The sequence below is a fragment of the Muscardinus avellanarius genome (assembly GCF_963383645.1).
Source record: "Muscardinus avellanarius genome assembly, chromosome: 7".
Classification (NCBI taxonomy): Eukaryota; Metazoa; Chordata; class Mammalia; order Rodentia; family Gliridae; genus Muscardinus; species Muscardinus avellanarius.
The window spans coordinates 61,793,120-61,810,241 of NC_137793.1; the positions used below are offsets into that span (position 1 = coordinate 61,793,120).

A 17,122-nucleotide genomic window follows, 5' to 3' on the forward strand; every position below is an offset into this window, starting at 1 on the left:
TGATAATTAGAAGAGCTGAGAGCCAAATACAGACCTGACTGGTGTTAAAACACATTCTTTTAATATCCCCGGGTATTTCCCATATTAAAAAAAACTGGAGATACTTATCCAAGTAAACCTGATTGCTTAGCTGAAAGGCATTTTTAAGCTATGTTGATAGGAATTTGACAATTTATTGATGTAAAGTTGAGACCATTATTTTTCTTTGAAATAATTTTAGACTCACAGAAAAGATACAAAAATAACAAAGAATTCCCATGGGCCCCTTACTCAGCTTCCCTTAATGTGAACATTTTATATAACCATGGCATAATGATCATAATGAGAAAGTGATGTTGATACAGTGCTAATTAAACTGCAAACTTTATCCAAATTTCACCTTAGTTTTCATTGTTGGCTGTACATTTATTTATTTATTTATTTATTTATTTATTTTTAATTGGTGCATTGTAGTCATATATCAATCACATTGGAGTACACGACTTGAGAGGATATACAAGCACACATCATTCTATCAGCCCTCATCTAGCCCCCATCCCATTCCCTCCCCCTCCCTCCATCCCATGCTTGTTTGGTGAATAACTTTGATACATTTGTTTATGTACCTCCTGCATTTTAAAGAGGCTCCATCCTCCCCTATTCCATACCCTCTGATTGGTCACATTAGTTGCTTCACTATAGGGCCCTTTCTATAGCTCAACCTCTTCCTGTTGCCCCTTTCCTCCTAGTTATTGCTGATTAGGGGAAGCATCTGATTTATATTTTCTGTGATATTTCTCTGTGCATGCTGCGTTGCAAGTACCGATCCCACTCTTGATGGCCCCAGTAGTGGCCTGGCTACCTGGTGGACTGATCCTCCGAGGCCGGGATCGGAGCCTGCCAAGGGGTTAGGCTGGTGCCGGGCCCAATGGCCAGCATCGGAGCCTGCCGTGAGGCAAGGCCACTACTGCGGCCTCTGAGGCCAGGATCAGAGCCAGCTGAGGGGTTAGGCTGGTGTCGGGGCCAGCGAGACCAGAATCGGGGCCTCCCATGAGGCAAGGCTGCTGCTTGAGCCAGCGAGGTTTGGTGGTACATTTTTGAGTCAAACAATGGTATTCATTTCAATGTCCTGGGTACTGGTGGTAAGTCTGACTGAGAGCTGGTGGCCACTGCCTCACTGTGGAGTGAGTGAGCAGGTGGATGGACTTCAAGTCCCTGCGACAACGTGGATATTTTAGTGTGCACAGAGGTCTCACAGGGACCCACATGGAGAGAAACCCATGGTGAAAGTCTGAGCCTATGATTTGAGTGAATGCTACTTAGCACTAAATTTTACATTCAATTTTGTAAAGTATAGCCCTTTAGAACTGTGACAAATTTTCTAAGCAATAGAGACTATATATTAACAAAGTCAGAAGAAAGAACAATACAGTGGAATCTACTAATTGGGCAGAAGGCTATGATGTTATTCTGATTTTATTATATGAGTGTGTGTGTGTGTGTGTGTGTGTGTGTGTGTGTGTGTGTTTCATCTCACACCAGTAAGTGCCTCAGCAGAGAAATAACCATCATTAAAAATCTCTCCTGGATTTCTAGGCAGGTTGTAAGACTTGCATGTTTAAACAAGTCATACAAGCTCTCTTGCTTGAAGAGGATCCAAGCCGACTTGAAAGGCTCATACTTTCATACTGAGTTCAGTAAAGATAACATTAATAAAGTGTGATTTTCAATGACTGTGATTATCAACCACTTCAAAACTAAACACTGTTTTACCTCAAATTTTATAACCAAAGAATGTGAAGCCAGGAGAGGTGGTATTCAAAGCACAAAATTTGCATTATTAACTTAATGGGAATGGTTCAAAAGTGACCATTTTTTCTTTATATTGTCTCCACTCCTGTTGGGCAAACTTAAAATATTCATGTGATGAGTGTAGAAAGGTCACACCGCAGCTCTGTTCTCAGCTGAGTGAAGCTGGCACACAGAAAACCTGAGAAGCAGGTTTTCTCAAATGGCGTGGCTTTCTAAGGCTGTCATTGTCTGTTGTCCTTTAGATGGAAGACGTCATAGCACGGATGCAAGATGAAAAGAATGGAATTCCCATCCGCACTGTCAAGAGCTTTCTGTCCAAGATTCCCAGCGTCTTCTCCGGTAAGTTTGTCTTCAACATGGTTCTATTTAGCCCAGCACCGTTCACATAACTGTTTAAAAGGATATAGTCCGTTCATTCACTGTGGAAACTCTTTCTTGCTCATTAATCAGTAATCACTTACACCTACCACATGTTCTTCAGATAGATGCTTGAAATGAGAGTAAAACAAAACAGCTAGCCATGAACCCAGCAATCCTGACCCTGTGCAAAGTTTTTCAAGACAGAACAAATAAATGAGAAATTGCAGGAAACAGCAATATTAGAACAAATAAAGATGTATGAAACTGTGCCATGTGAATTATGTATGGAAGTTAGGAAGGCAAAAAAATGTAATGAGCATCCATGAAAGGTTCTCAAAGCACAGTGCTGCATGGAATTGAAAGAAGAGGAGGAGTCCGACCACCCTGGGTACCACCTGCTTTGTTGGCAAAGTCAGGAAGTAAGCAGACTGCAGAGACAGGGAGAGACAGGATAGCTATGTGGAGTTGAGTCAGAACTGGGGGTCCCAAGAAGCCAACCAAAGAAACATGATTCTGATATCTGGGGAACAAGGAAACATTAATGTTTGGGGCAAAGAATGTTCATTATGATAAGGGTACCAACTTCTGGGGTCTGACAGCTTGTGGAACCCAGAGAGAAGAGCCAGGAATTGGAGCCCATGCCAGAGGCTCTGGAATGGTGTCGCCTTCAAAGACCGAGTCTTCTTCTTTTGCTCCCTCCCATGCCCACCCCCGCCCAGCTCCCTGCCCTTTCTCCACGGAGCCTTATGTTTCTACTGTGGCGACTTTTCTCATCTCTGCATTTCTCATTATCCTGTTTCTGGCCGTCCTGACCCTTCAATCCATTGTCACCTTTAGTAGTTCCTTCAGAGAACTCTTTGGAGACAACATTCCTAGGCATTTTGTCCCTGTGTCCTCAAAACCCTCATTTTTTTGCCTTATTTTTTTTATAGCAGTTGCTATGATCCACTTTGTCTTAAAATATTTTCGTATATGTCCTATATCCCCAGGTAAAGCTTAGACTCCCTGTATTCAAGGACTCGGAGGGTAAACTTTACATCTAAACACAAATATAACCATACCGTTCCCATATAAATACGGTTGAATCCAGAGGCATTCTACTGCTGAGCTACCTCCCCCCTAGTCCTTTTTGCTTTTATTTTTAATCAGGTTAATCAGGGTCTTGCTAGATTGCTAAGGATCTCACTAAGCCCTGAGGCTGGCCTTGAATCTGTGATTCTCCTGTCTCTGCTTCCTCAGACATTGTTGGTATTTTGTTGAGCCAATTCAAGGGATGAACTCACTTTCTTCAGAATCTGCACAGATAGCCGGGCGTGGTGGCGCACAGCTTGTAATCCCCGCGCTTGGGAGGCAGAGACAGGAGGATCGCGCAGGTTCGAAGCCAGCCGCGTGCTGGCTTAGGAGACCCTGTTTCCAAACAAAAATGTAAAAGTAGGTCTGGGAGTGTAGCCCGGAGGTAGAAGGGCTTCCAGGAACCCCAGTACCACAAAAAAAAAAAAAAAAAAAAGAATCTGCACAGATAAACACACTATGTTTCCTACCTGCACTACCGTGGTAGGTTCACCCGTGTGAAATCCATGGAAAGGCGCTCCAGTTGAGGAAATTTGATGGCAACACACAGGCTAAACAAGAAAGGTTTACTCACATTATTTGGGCTGCAAGTGTGAATTTTCTATGCTATTGGAACTAATTTTTGTAAGTTCTTCATATTAATGTGATTATGTTGAAATTATTGTTTAATGTTGCCTAGAATTTTGGGGGAGCATCCTGGGCATCAAACCCAAGGCCTTGCATGTACTAGGCAAGCACTCTGCCACCGAGCTGTATCTCCGGCTTTTTTAATTTTTATTTTGAGCTCAGTTGCTCACCTTTGCCTCACATTTGGGTTCCTCCTGCCTCAGCATATTGACTCACTGGGATTACAGGCATGTGCCCCCCACACCCAGCACTCTAGAACCTTGCAGGAGCTCTCTGCCTCACCATTCAACTAGGTAATTTGCTACAAATTTAATGGGTATATCTAGTATTATATCCCATATTTATCAACCTCTTTATAACACTGACAGTGGTGTCAAGCCCCGACTGCTTCGCTGGCTGCAGTCATTTTTACTAGTTTCTTCTCCAGGTCCATGTGGTCGTGGGCATGGTGGATCCCCCTTCCCTTTCATGTCCAGCCTCTTCCCTGTTTCCTGGATCTTCTCGCTTCTCCTTCCTCTCCCGGGGCCTCCCTCTCATTATCCTGCAGAGCTACTACAAACAGTCCGCTCACTCCACCGGTTCAGTAGACTCAGAGGCCCTGTGGAACGATGGCCTGCGATGTGTGAACCCAAATCACAAGCCCATCCTTGTCATGGTCCTTTCTGCAGAGGAGAGCGCATCTCAGACATCACTCATGCAGTGTTTTCAGGTTACAGAATTCACGGTCTCTACAGTCTTGCCGCCCCTAAGCATGGGCCGTGGACCAGTAGCAACAGCATCCCCGCAAACTCATTAGCAATACAGTATCTGGACCCCAGATCCCTCAGACCTGAGCCTCAGTTTGTCCCTGAAGTGTAAGAAGCACCCGCGGCAGCCAGGCAGTGAGCTGGGCAGCAGCCGTGGGTGCTGTGGCTGCCTGCCCCTGCAGGTCACCCTGCCTCTCTTGAGGGCTCGGCTCACTCTCTCTGCATTTGGCCTCCATCAACGAGCCCTCGTCCATCTGAGGGCTTTTCTTTTGGTTTCACTTGGGGGAGAGAAGAGGGATGGAGAAGAATCTACTTCTTTATCTCTAACTCAAGAGCCTCCACAGTCCCTGATGAGTGTTTGGTAGTTATGGGGAGGGATAGAGGCTGCTGGGCTTCACAGACGGCACCCTGCTCCAGAGGTAGCCAAGTTATGCTCGCAATTGCCTGGATTGAACACAGCATATTGAGAAGGGAGGAGGAAGTCCGTTGCCGGCATGTCCGGGATCCTGACCCAGAATCACCTCAAAGAACCGCATGATAGATACAAAGTACCTAATAATTAGGTCCGGTTTTGTTTTTTCTTCTCCTTCTAAGTATATATATTTTTAGATAAACACTCATGACGCCTGAGATTTTTTGGATTTGGGATTGTTGATTTCAGCCTGCTGATTTCCATGGCCTCCTGGCAGGTCCCCATGCTGCTTGGCTGGGAAGGGTTCTTGAGTGTGGCTTCCTCCCCCAGAGCAGCCTTCTCAGCCGCAGAAACCGCTCAGCAGCTCCTAAGGTGAGGCCAGCCACAGAACTCACCAGAGCCTGGTCCGTCAGCTCCCTCTCTGGTGTGTGTGTGTGTGTGTGTGTGTGTGTGTGTGTGTGTGTGTGTATTCACATGCACATGCACAAGTACACGCATTTCTGGCATGAGGTGATGTCATCCTGGGGGCTGGTGAATGGTCTTGCGCGTAGAGAAGCAGAGAAAGCCTGTCTGCAGATTGAGAATGATACATAAGACACCGAGGAAAAGGAAGGAGAACAGAGGAGATGGGAAGAGCACATTCGGCCCCCAGGAGCTTTGAAGCTGTTCAGGTTCTCGGGGGGCAGTCCCGCCACCTGAGCTCAGCAGACCGCAGCTGAGCCTCCTTCCTGAGCCTCCACCTTGAGCCTCTGCCCTGCCTCTGTTTTGCTACCTGCCATACTTCCCTTTCCTAGTTTACACTTTCCCACAGCAATGTTGAAATTACATTCAGCAACAATTTCCCCATAGCACATGTATCAGACAGAAATTTTTTATGGTTACAAAATAGTAATAATAATAATAATAAAGTAGGCACAAGACATTTTTATGAAAGGTGAATTCACATTTGGGACTGAACCAAATGTGCTCTGGCTACAATGTGGTACAACAGACTCAGTGGGGATAAAGAGGAGTTTGTAGGATGAAGATTTCCAAATTCCTCGTACTGCAGACTGGGACAGGGATGGAACCAGGATACCAGTACTTTTAAACCTGTGCATGCCGGGCGTGGTGGCGCACACTTGTAATCCCCGCGCTTGGGAGGCAGAGACAGGAGGATCACGCAGGTTCGAAGCCAGCCGTGCGCGCTGGTTTAGGAGACCCTGTTTCCAAAATGAAAATTTAAAAAATAGGTCTGGGAGTGTAGCCCGGAGGTAGAAGGGCTTCCAGGAACCCCAGTACCACCAAAATAATAATAATAATAATAATAAAAATAAAATAAACCTGTGCATGCGTGTGTGTGTGTGTGTGTGTGTGTGTGTGTGTGTGTGTGTGATCTGATGGTCTCAGATCCATGCTAACAATACTTTCCTCTATGGTTTTCATTCACTTTGACAGGCATTGACCAAATACACACTATATTCCAGTTTCCAGTTTCTATACTTCATTTTGAAGGCTAATTGTGTGTGTGTGTGTGTGCGCGCGCGCTACTGAGGATTGAACCCAGAGACATTTTACTTCTGAGCTATACCCCCAGCCCTACTTTATTTTTTATTTTAAAAAGATGTCTTGGTAAGTTGCCGAAGTCTTACTAATTTTCTGAGGCTGGCTACAAACTATCTATTCTCCTGTCTCAGCCTCCCAAGTACTGGGATTACAGGCATGTGCCACCACCCTGGCTTGATCTTTTAATTTTATTGAAGAAGTATTCAGCTGGTATGATAAACCAAGGTGAGCTCTATTAGCAGAGATTTAAGAAGTCAGTTTTGGAAACAACTATACAAACAACTAGTACTCTACAATCTAATTCTCAGCAAAGAACCTGATTTATATGCTCTTCACCTCCAAAAGAAATTCTTTATGGGGTGTGGGTGTAACGGTATAAGTGCCTTTATTTTATTTTTATTATATTTTTTGTGGTGGTGGGGATGGAACCCAGAGGCTTTCTACCTCTGGGCTACACTCCCAGACCTATTTTTTGTACTTTATTTGGAAACAGGGTCTCACTGAGTTGCCGAGAGCCTCACTAAGTAGCCTAGGCTGGCTTTGAACCTGCTCAGACCTCCCGTCTCAGCCTCCCAAGCGCAGGGATGACAAGCGTGCGCCACCATGCCCAGCTATATAAGTGCCTTTAAAGCAGGAGGATGCATGATCACTTATATACTACTTTGTAACTGTTGTCACAAAAATATCGACTTTTGTTTAGGTTTCTTATCATATCACTGAAATAAATTCATTCTATAATGAACAAAAATGTCTTTGAAGCTAAACTTGACCTTAAGAAGTGTATGACCTGTTCTTTCTTCCTTATTTTCCTCTAGTTGTCATTGTTCTGGTTGACCATTGTTAAATTTAATGTTTTATTCCTATTTTCTCTCTTGACTCATCACTAGCACATCTGCCTTTCTTTTTCTTCTAGCATGACTTTTTTTTTGTCAATCTTTTACAGTTTTAGTGTGTGGGGGGATCAATACTGTAAATTGCTTTGAGCCACATTTAGGAGGCAGGTAAGAAGCAAGCCCAGGAAGTGCCCGCGGTGTGCTGAGGAGCGGTCTCGCTCACCTTCCCCGCTCAAGGGTGGCTGCACTGGGGCTCCAAGTGGAGCTGCCGTCACAACAGAAAGGCGGAGTTCAAATGTGACTGTGTGAGCGTGTCACAGAGTGCTGGTGCAACTTTTATACAATTGTATCTTCAGATTATGAAAACAATAACTGTAAAGCTAATGCTGCCTTTGCAGAATTTTCTGAGGATTTCCCCAAGTGAATCCCAGCGGTCTTATTCTTGCAAGAGGACTGTTTCCCTGAAACTCATATCCTGCAGTGTTTATTCATCTTCGCATCTAAAAATCTTTGGTAAAGCAAGATCTGAGACTTTTGCCAGCTGAAACGCTTTTGTATTTAAACTCTGAAAGTAGAATAGAGATCCAAATCTGGACACAAAAGTTTATGAATAAAACAGGAAATGATTCATTTTTTTATTTTTTTATTCATTTATATTTTTGAGGATATTTGGTTCATTTTATTGGGTTTTTTTTTTACAACTGCGCTGTTTATTTTGGCTACATTCATATTTGAATGAATTAAATCTGACAATCTAGGTAGTTGCTTAGCAAGATGTCACAATAGTGCCTTTTGTGCTTTATTTCTATATAATGTGTTACATTATAATAAGATCAACTATTATTTTAGTATAATTTTGATGCATAATCGTGGATACAATAGAGAATTTAAAGGTATTGTAACATGTAATAACTAGTCTTCAAATCTTGGTGAGGTAAATTATTGCATTTTTAAGACGTTAATGTTTTAGTAGAATTTGAATGAGCCTTTGATATATTTTTCAGTAATATTTGTTTTCATAATATCTTTGGAGAAAATCATTAGTTAATAACTGGGGAAAGTTCTACGTGATTTGTATTTTTAAATACATTGGTTTTATTTCTTACAGCATTTCAAAGTAATTATTGTTTATCTCTTTTAATAAGGAGGAAACAGAGGGTCAGAAAGTTCAAACTCTTTGTCCAACTTTGCAGTTTACTAATGTTTTAAACTCTGGTGGGTCCACTTCAGAATCCTGCTCCCCCTTTCTTCATCACCTTGAGTTTTTATGCATAACATGTCCCTTGCATCAGTGTGACACTTAAATACTTATCAGGATGTGTAGACCTCCGAGTACCAGGAACTCTCAGACTTAACTCTCAACACGTCCAGATAGACCTGCGTTTTTGTTTCCACATATTCTGGGAATGCCCTTGAATAAACCTCTGCAGTTTATTCACCTCTAAAATTTGGACAAGTTTCCTTTCCACATAAATTCATAATCCGAGGAACTATGAACGGTGGAAAGGTTAACAGAAGAAAACAAGAGAGACTAGACGATACACAGGTCACTGAAGTGGCGCACACCAGTCAAAATCTCACTTGGTTTTTTTCCCAAGGAAAAGTCATCCACACCTGCGGCTTCATTTACATATGATATGCATCCTTCCTAGTGCTCATCTCTAGTCCATGCCTGTCCTCTGAACGCCGTCCAGTTCAATTCCCTATACAATATTTCCACCTGGATAGCCCAAAGGAGCTTCAAACTCCACATGTCAAAAATGCGATTCATCATCTTACCTCAGCCCTTCCCTGTTCCCTGCTCCAGTGAAGAGTGAGTGTGGTGAGATGCTGGAGTGACCCTGGTTCCTCCTGTGGCTTCCCCTCCTCAGGTCTGTTCCATCGGCAGGTGCTGTCAAGGTTTTTTCTTCTAAGCAGTCACCGCATAACTCGACTGGTGACCGTCTACTTTTGCTCTTGTGGGAAGATCAAATACTACTGAGTGAGCTTTGTGTGAGGGTGAAGTGTTTGGGGAGTGTAAGGAGACGACTCTAAAGAGAAAGGGAGAAGACAGTATTTGAAATTTTGAGAAGTAAGAATCTTATCCTGAGAAGAGTGAGGAGCAATTGATTTTTTCCTCTTGGTGCCTGGGGCCAATCCCCAGACCTCTCACAGACTAGGCAAGTGCTCCATCCCTGAGCTAGATGCCCAGCCTAATTGATGTTTTAATCAGGGAAGCTGGGCATGGTAGTGCGTATCTGTAATTCTAGTACAGAGGAGGCTGAGACAGGAGGATCACAGTTGGAGTCTAGCCTCCACAACTTAGGGAGGCCCTCAGGAACTTTGTGAGATCCTGTTTTAAATAAAAAGAAAAAAAAAAAGGTCTGGAGTTGTAGCTCAGAGTTAGAATATCCCTGGGTTCAACCCCCAGTATGAAAAAAATTAAGAAAGAAGAAAGAAAGAAGGAAAGAAAGAAAGAAGGAAGGAAAGAAAGAAAGCAAGCAAGCAAGCAAGCTTGCTTTAATCAGGGACATAGCATTATTAATTTTTGTGAAGCAGACATATATCAGGTTGTATAAAAGGGAGTTAAGGCTGGGTCACAGTCTTGACCCAAAGTAAGGCCAGTGGTGAAGAAATACAGTGTGAATAGGAGTCTTCAAGTGTTTAGAAAGGACTTCATTCTAATTAGGATTAGGTAGGGTAGACACAGGTGAATTCAGAGAGAGGGTACCACCAACAAAGACATTTTATGTTTGTTGATTTTTATTTTTATTAATTTATTTTTGATATTAAACTCATGGGTGTTCTAGCCCCGAGCTCTACTCCAGCCCTTTTTTGTTTTCTATCTTGAAACAGGGTCTCTCTAAGTTACCACACGCTGGCCCCGAACCTGCCATCCTCCTGTGTCAGCTTCCCAGGTCCTGGGGTTAGAGGCCCGCCACTGTGCCCGGTGATGCCCCAGCTTAGACTGTGAGGATGTACGGATAAGCCTGGGTTGCTTCTCATGAGTGTGGGGAAGCATCTCTTTCTCTGTGATGGGCAAAGGGTGAAAGATAATGTTGATTTTTCTCATGAGACAATCAGGTGAAGCACCCAGGCAGCAAGTCTAGCTACTTGGGGATTTAGGAGCAGAGGGCTATGAAAGCAAGAAGTGGATGCGATCCCTCTTGGAAACGTTGTAATCAAGGACATCACAGGGCTGAGGCGATGCTCCTCTGTGCAACCAGAGCTCTCCGAGGGCATGGAGCCTCTGCTTCCCTCAGGCTTGCCCTTCGTCCAGACCAGCTGGATCCCTTGTTTGGAGCAGCAGGGGACACCTGCTCACAGGGAGATGCTCTGGGATCATAAAGGCCTCACGTAAGTGCCAGGAATCATGCTGTGCTGTCTTGAGACCAGGGAGGAGCGGCTCAACGATTTGGAGTCTTAACAAAGAGAACAGGTCAGTGCAAAAGGCCTGAACATCCCTCTAATCTGCTCTATTCAAGTGAGCTGTGACCCCCCTGCTCAGCACGTGCGAGGGAGGTTTCCCAGTGTTCATGAGGTATAAAGTTGGTGCTTGGCCAAACCTCAGGGAATATAACACACCAACCTCTATAACAGCCCCTCCAAGTCAGCCCAGCTGAAAAAGAGGCGCGTTTACAGAGCCGAAGCTGCAGGATATTCTCATGTTCCTTTTTTATTTTCTTTTGGTACTGAGAATTGAACCTAGAATTGTGCTACCTCTGAGCTATACCTTAAGTCCTTTTTATCTGTTTATTCTTACATTTTGAAACAGGGTCTCACTAAGTTGTTGAGGCTGGCCTTGAATCTGTGGTCCTCCAGTCTCAGCCTCCCAAGTACTGGGATTACAAGTGTGTACCACCAAGGCTGACTCCGCTTTTGATTAGCACTTAGTGTGAGCCCAGAAATCATTTCAACCCGCCAGTCTACATTTTAAAATGCAAGTACCCTCAGGCTGTTGCTCTCCTGTTCTTCAGATTCCATAATTCTATTATTCTAACATGGAGAAAAGATTTCTCCAGTTGGAAGAGTTCCATTTCCTTCCAGGGCTAGACTGGGAAGTTACTGTTTCCAGTGTAAGCCACAGCGGGAAATAAACACGAGTTGGCTTCGCAGCTCCTTGTAAATGGCATAGTTTTCATTAAACTTGAATTTGACCATGCTTGTGAAGCAGCCTGCTGAGATCACAGAAGTCTGCCGGTCTGCCCGCTGGCAGCTGATAAAAAAATGCCCTTATTAATCCGGGTCACGGAGCACACTTGAAGACTAAACTCACTGAACGAATCGTCAAGAGCACAAATGGCAGGTGCCCACTCCAGGCCACTGGGCACTGTAAGCAGGGAAGAAGGCAGTCAGCCACTTGTGTGGCGTTTGCCTCGGTCTCCCCGTCAGCTCTCGGCTGCAGCCGTGGTCATGATTAAGGACAGAGCCACCTGCCAGTCTTCTGTTGTAAACTGACCTCCATTTCTCATCTGCCTTGGCCACTTTTAACATGCTGTCTACACATGGCTCGCCACCAGCTGGCCAGGCAAAGTCTGTGGTTAGCAGAGTTGCCTGACAGGTTCCTGTCACATGGGTGTGGCTGGCCTCCAGTCTGCCTGTCTGTCTGTCTCTGTCTCTCTCTGCTGGATTTGAACTCAGGGTACACACCCTTCCCCTGTATTATATTCTGAGCCCCCTGTAAATCTTTTTTTTTCATGTTCTTTTATCTGTATTTTTAATTTTTATTGGTGCATTATATTCATACATCATATTGGGGTAAAAAACTTGTGTGTGTACAGACATGTACACATCACTGATTTAACCCCTACCCAATTCCCACCCCATTCCCTCCCCGTCCCTCCCTCCCTTGCTTGGCTTAGTGGTTGACTTGGATATGTTTAAGTACCTTGTGTGTTTTAGAGATTTTCCTCTTCCCCCCTCCTTTCTCCTCCTTTAGGTTGTCCTGTTTGCTCCTCCATAGGAGTTCCTTTTTCATCTAGAGTTCCTTCTATGACCCATTTCTCCCTAACTCTCACATATTAGGGAAAGCATCTGCTTTCTTATTTTTTGTGACTAATCTCACTTAGCATAATGTCCTCCAGTTCCATCCATTTCCCTGAAAATGATGTAATTGAGTTTTTTTTTAATGGCTGAGTAAAATTCCATTGTGTACATATCCCACAGTTTTGTAATCCATTCATCTGTTGATGGGCATCTTGGCTGGTTCCATAGTTTGGCTATGGTGAATTGTGCAGCTATGAACATAGATACACATGCATTAGTTTGGTAGTTTGGTTTCTTTTCTTTTGGGTAGATACCCAGAAGTGGTATTGCTGGATCAAATGGTAGATTTGTTTCCATTCCTCTTTGGATTCTCCATACTGTTTTCCAAAGTGGTTGCACTAATTTGCAATCCCACCAATGATGTCTTAGAGTTCCCGCTTCTCCACATCCTCACCAGCATCTGTTGTTGTTTGTGTTTTGAATGATTGCCATTCTAGTTGGAGTTAGGTGAAATCTCAGGGTAGTTCTGATTTGCATCTCTTTGATTGCCAGTGATGTTGAGCATTTTTTCATGCACTTATTGGCCATTTGAATTTCTTCTTTTGTGAAGTGTCTATTTAGTTCACTTGCCCATTTTGTTATTGGATGCTTTGTTTTCTTAGTGTTGAGTTTCTTGAGTTCTCTGTATATTCTAGATATTAGTCCTCTATCGGAGGTGTAGGTGGTAAAAATCTTCTCCCATTCTGTCGGCTCTCGATTGAGGTTCTTGACAGTTTCCTTTGCTGAACAGAAGCTCTTTAGTTTCATGCAATCCCATGTATTGATTCTCCTTTTAATTTGTTGTGCCTTTGGGGTCTTGTTGAGGAAATGTTTGTCTGTGCCTATGTGTTGCAGTGTTGGACCTATGCCCTCTTCAAGGAGCTTCAAGGCCTCTGGTGTGATTTCCAAGTCTTTGATCCATCTTGAGTTGACTTTTGTGCAGGGTGAGAAAGTGGGATTAATTTCCAATTTTCTGCATATGGTTAACCAGTTTTGCCAACACCATTTGTTGAAGAGGCTATCCCTTAATACTCAAGAAAACAACTTGAGCTGGGCATGTTGGTGCACGCTTGTAATCCAAGTACTTGGGAGGCTGAGACAGGAGGATCGCGCAGGTTTGAAGCCAGCCTCAGCTACTTAGTGAGGCTCTCAGCAACGTAGTGAGACCCTGTTTCCAAATAAAGTATAAAATAGGTCTGGGAGTATAACTTTGGAGTAGAAAGCTCCGGGAATAGAAAGCCACTAGGGATGGGGGTTCCATCCCTGGTACCATAAGAAACAAAAACAAGAACAAAAACTAAAAGGCAACTTTAATTCTCTAGAGCCCATTCCAACCAGTTTCCCCCTCATGTTTCCATTTTTTCTCTTAGAAAATTTGGTAATAAAGGAGGCCCTAATAGGGACACATTGACTTACCACAGTGGCATAAAATAGGAACTGTTTTATTTCATGCTAATTCATAATTGTAAATGTTTAAATTTTGTTTTAACCCTTTATCAGTGCACACAGTTCTCTGTAATGACTTGTCTTCTGCCATGTATACAAAACTGGGCAGTATACAGCTTTATTTTTATTTATAATTATTATTTTTTGGTGGTACTGGGGTTACTGGAAGCCCATCTACCTCCGGGCTACACTCCCAGACCTATTATTATATTTTTATTTGGAAACTGGGTCTCCTAAACCAGCGCGTGCGGCTGGCTTCGAACCTTTGCAATCCTCCTGTCTCCGCCTCCCAAGCGCGGGGATTACAAGTGTGCGCCACCACGCCCGGCTGTGTATACAGCTTTAAAAACCAACTTGAGCCAGGCGTGGTTCAGGAGGATCGAGCAGGTTCAAAGCCAGCCTCAGCTGGCCTAAGAGACCCTGTTTCCAAATAAAATATAAAATCGGTCTGGGAGTGTAGCCCGGAGGTAGAAGGCCCCTGGGTTCCATCCCCAGTACCACCAAAAAACAAAAAATCAAAAACACAACTTGACTTTAAATGTAACTATTTGAGCATGTCCCGCTTCCTGCCCCTCTCTGCTCTCCGAGGTCCAGGAGCCTTGTCCTTTCGTGGGAGATGATTGCTGTGGCTTAAGCCCCTCACGCACCTGCATGGGTGAAGGGTGAGAAGAGCAGGCTCAGTGAACCGGACAGGGCTGACTTGAGTTTTATAAAAGACAGAATTTGCATCTAGTGGTCCCCCCTATACTGGGGATTGAAACCCTGGCCTCCTGCATGTGAGGCAACTCCTCTACCAGTGAATTCGATCCCCAGTCCATTTTATTTTTTACTTTGAGACAGGGTATCACTAAAGTTGCCTCAGGCCGGCCTCAAACTCCCAGTCCTCCTGCCTCAGCCTCCTCAGTAGCTGGGTTATAGATGCGCACCCCCCCAGCAGACTACATCCACATATTTTCCAGCACAACATTTAAGGGGCCTGAGGTGACTTAATCCTGTAATTTGGATTCAACTTGAAAATGCTAAGAATAAATATGTGTGATATTTTTCTGTGGAGCCTGAGAGACTACATAGTAATTCTGAGATGTTTTTAAGAGGCCAGAATGCTCCTTTCTGAAGTGGACACCTTCCTGTGAAATTATTTCCCCCCCCATCTTTCAAAGGATTGGTTGCTATGAGTTCTACAGAAATTCAGAGGGAAATAAATCAGTTAATTGCTCTTAAAAACAATTTAAAATAAAAAAAATTATGTCAAAGAAAAAGCCAGATATGTGGCCCACACCAGTAACCCCAGTACTTTGGAGGCTGAAACGGGAGAACTGCAGGTTTGAGGCCAGCCTCAGCAATTCAGAGAGGTCCTTGGAAACTTAGTGAGACCCTGTTTAAAATTTTAAAAAAATAGGGCTGGGAGAATATCTCAGAGGGAGAATGTCCCTGGGTTCAATCCCTAGCACCACACACACACACGCACACACACACACACACACACTATAGGAAATTCAGGAATAACAACAAAGCTTTATGAGAAGTAAATAATAGCAAAAAACTATAGTAGAAATATTGGCAGTTCTTAAAGTTCAGTTTTGGAAAAAGCAAAACTGTGAGATGTTGGTGATATCATTCTACAAGAGACAGGGACACTGGTGGGCTCTGGTCATTTCTGTGTCATCTTCTTGAGGGACAGGGTGACATGTGCCCAGTGAGTGCCGCCAGCCTGGCTATGGTCGGGCACCATCGTCAGAACCGCACGACTGCTTCCTGTGCTATGAAAGATTGTTCACCCCCATTGGACATCACCTTCCCTCATCATAAACTAGTATCACGAAGCGTCAGAAACGGTAAATTTTATTCTCAGCCTGCGACTCTGCCATGTGATCTACACAGTTCTCTAGTAGGCAGAACTGTGGGAAAATGGCAGTGGCTCTTAACTGGGTTCTCTCCATGTTTGTAGAGCAAATATTTACTTTAAAATGCAGTTGGGTGAATTCATCACGACCAGGATGAGAAGCAGCTCAGATCACCTTACCTCCACAGGAGTGTTCCAAAGACTAGGACAGATTCAGGAATATTTACCTGCCTGTGTGTGTGTGTGTGTGTGTGTGTGTGTGTATGTGTGTGTGTGTGTGGTACTGGGAGTGGAACCCTTCTACCTCCGGGCTACACTCCCAGACCAATTTTATATTTTTTTTTGTTTGGAAACACGGTCTCAAGCCAGCGAGGCTGACTGCGAACCTGCCTCCACCTCCCAAGCGCGGAGGTTACACGCGTGCGCCACCACGCCCGGCATATTTACCTGCTTTGAGTTCAGCTTCAGCTTTCCCTATGACTTTTCATTCTAGATTCAAGAACCATTTTCTCTTTCTGGTGGCTGGCACACAGTGAGGTTGCTTCTGTAGTACTTTCCGAGCATCTGAATTTACTGTTTGTTATTTTAGGTAAGTAGTGTTGGGACTAGAGCTGGATTTTGGAAGGGGAAAATAAACATCTAATACTTTTCAGGCTCCCTTGAGTTACTGTGTGGATTACAATAATGCCCGTGTTCTTTCTAAAGCAAACAGGCAATTTTGTTCCCAAACTCATTGTCCTTCAAAGAATCTCTTCTCAGGCACCAATAGCACACCTGTCAAAGCACACCTGTCAAAGCACATCTCTCCTCTGACTACACGCTGTGCTGATTTTCTGGCATACCACCCTTTACTTAAAGAATCATGGTGCCTCTGTGCTTGTGCTGGTGGAGCAGAGACGTCTTCCAACACAACCAAATAATCATGACTTTGTTCATCTTTGTGGCTGAGTAAAACTCCATTGTTTGTCTAGACCATAGTTCTTTATCTCATCACCTGTTGACAGGCACCTAGGTTGGTGCCATAACTTGGCTGTTGCAACCTATGCTGCAATTCACACTGCATTGCCACGTGACCAGAAGCTGAGCTGCAAATAAATCTCTGGAGTGTTCTACCTCTGAGCACATACATAATCTAAGAGCAAAGCATTATTAACGAGGGCCCAAAATACAAAATTTGTTGTGGCAGATGGCACTGTGACCAGAGGGTACAGTATTTCTACCCTTCAGGACCTCCCTAGAAAAGCCTCTAGGCCCTTGTGAGGACTCCTCACACTCTTCATCCCTATGTGGAATCTGGCAAAATACTCGTGATGCACACACGGCAGGATGCTGCAGAGAAGCAGCACACTTCACGGAGGCTATCGCTTCTTGTTTGGACTTTGGGGAAAGGGGAAATGAATGTACTTTATTTAGTAATTCCCCAAACCATTGATATATTTATTTA

General features: G+C 44.0%; 1 protein-coding gene across 14 annotated transcripts in view; it reads left to right on the forward strand.

The window, feature by feature from the left end:
* RGS7 (regulator of G protein signaling 7) overlaps positions 1-17,122 on the forward strand; it is a gene marked incomplete at both ends in the record, with an annotated part of 439,059 nt that overhangs the window by 201,732 nt on the left and 220,205 nt on the right. For all 14 annotated transcript variants that reach the window (XM_080698947.1, XM_080698950.1, XM_080698943.1 and 11 more), the window contains one exon: positions 2,034-2,130. In XM_080698947.1, coding sequence (XP_080555073.1) covers positions 2,034-2,130 — 97 coding nt within the window. The remainder of the gene's footprint in view (positions 1-2,033; positions 2,131-17,122) is intronic.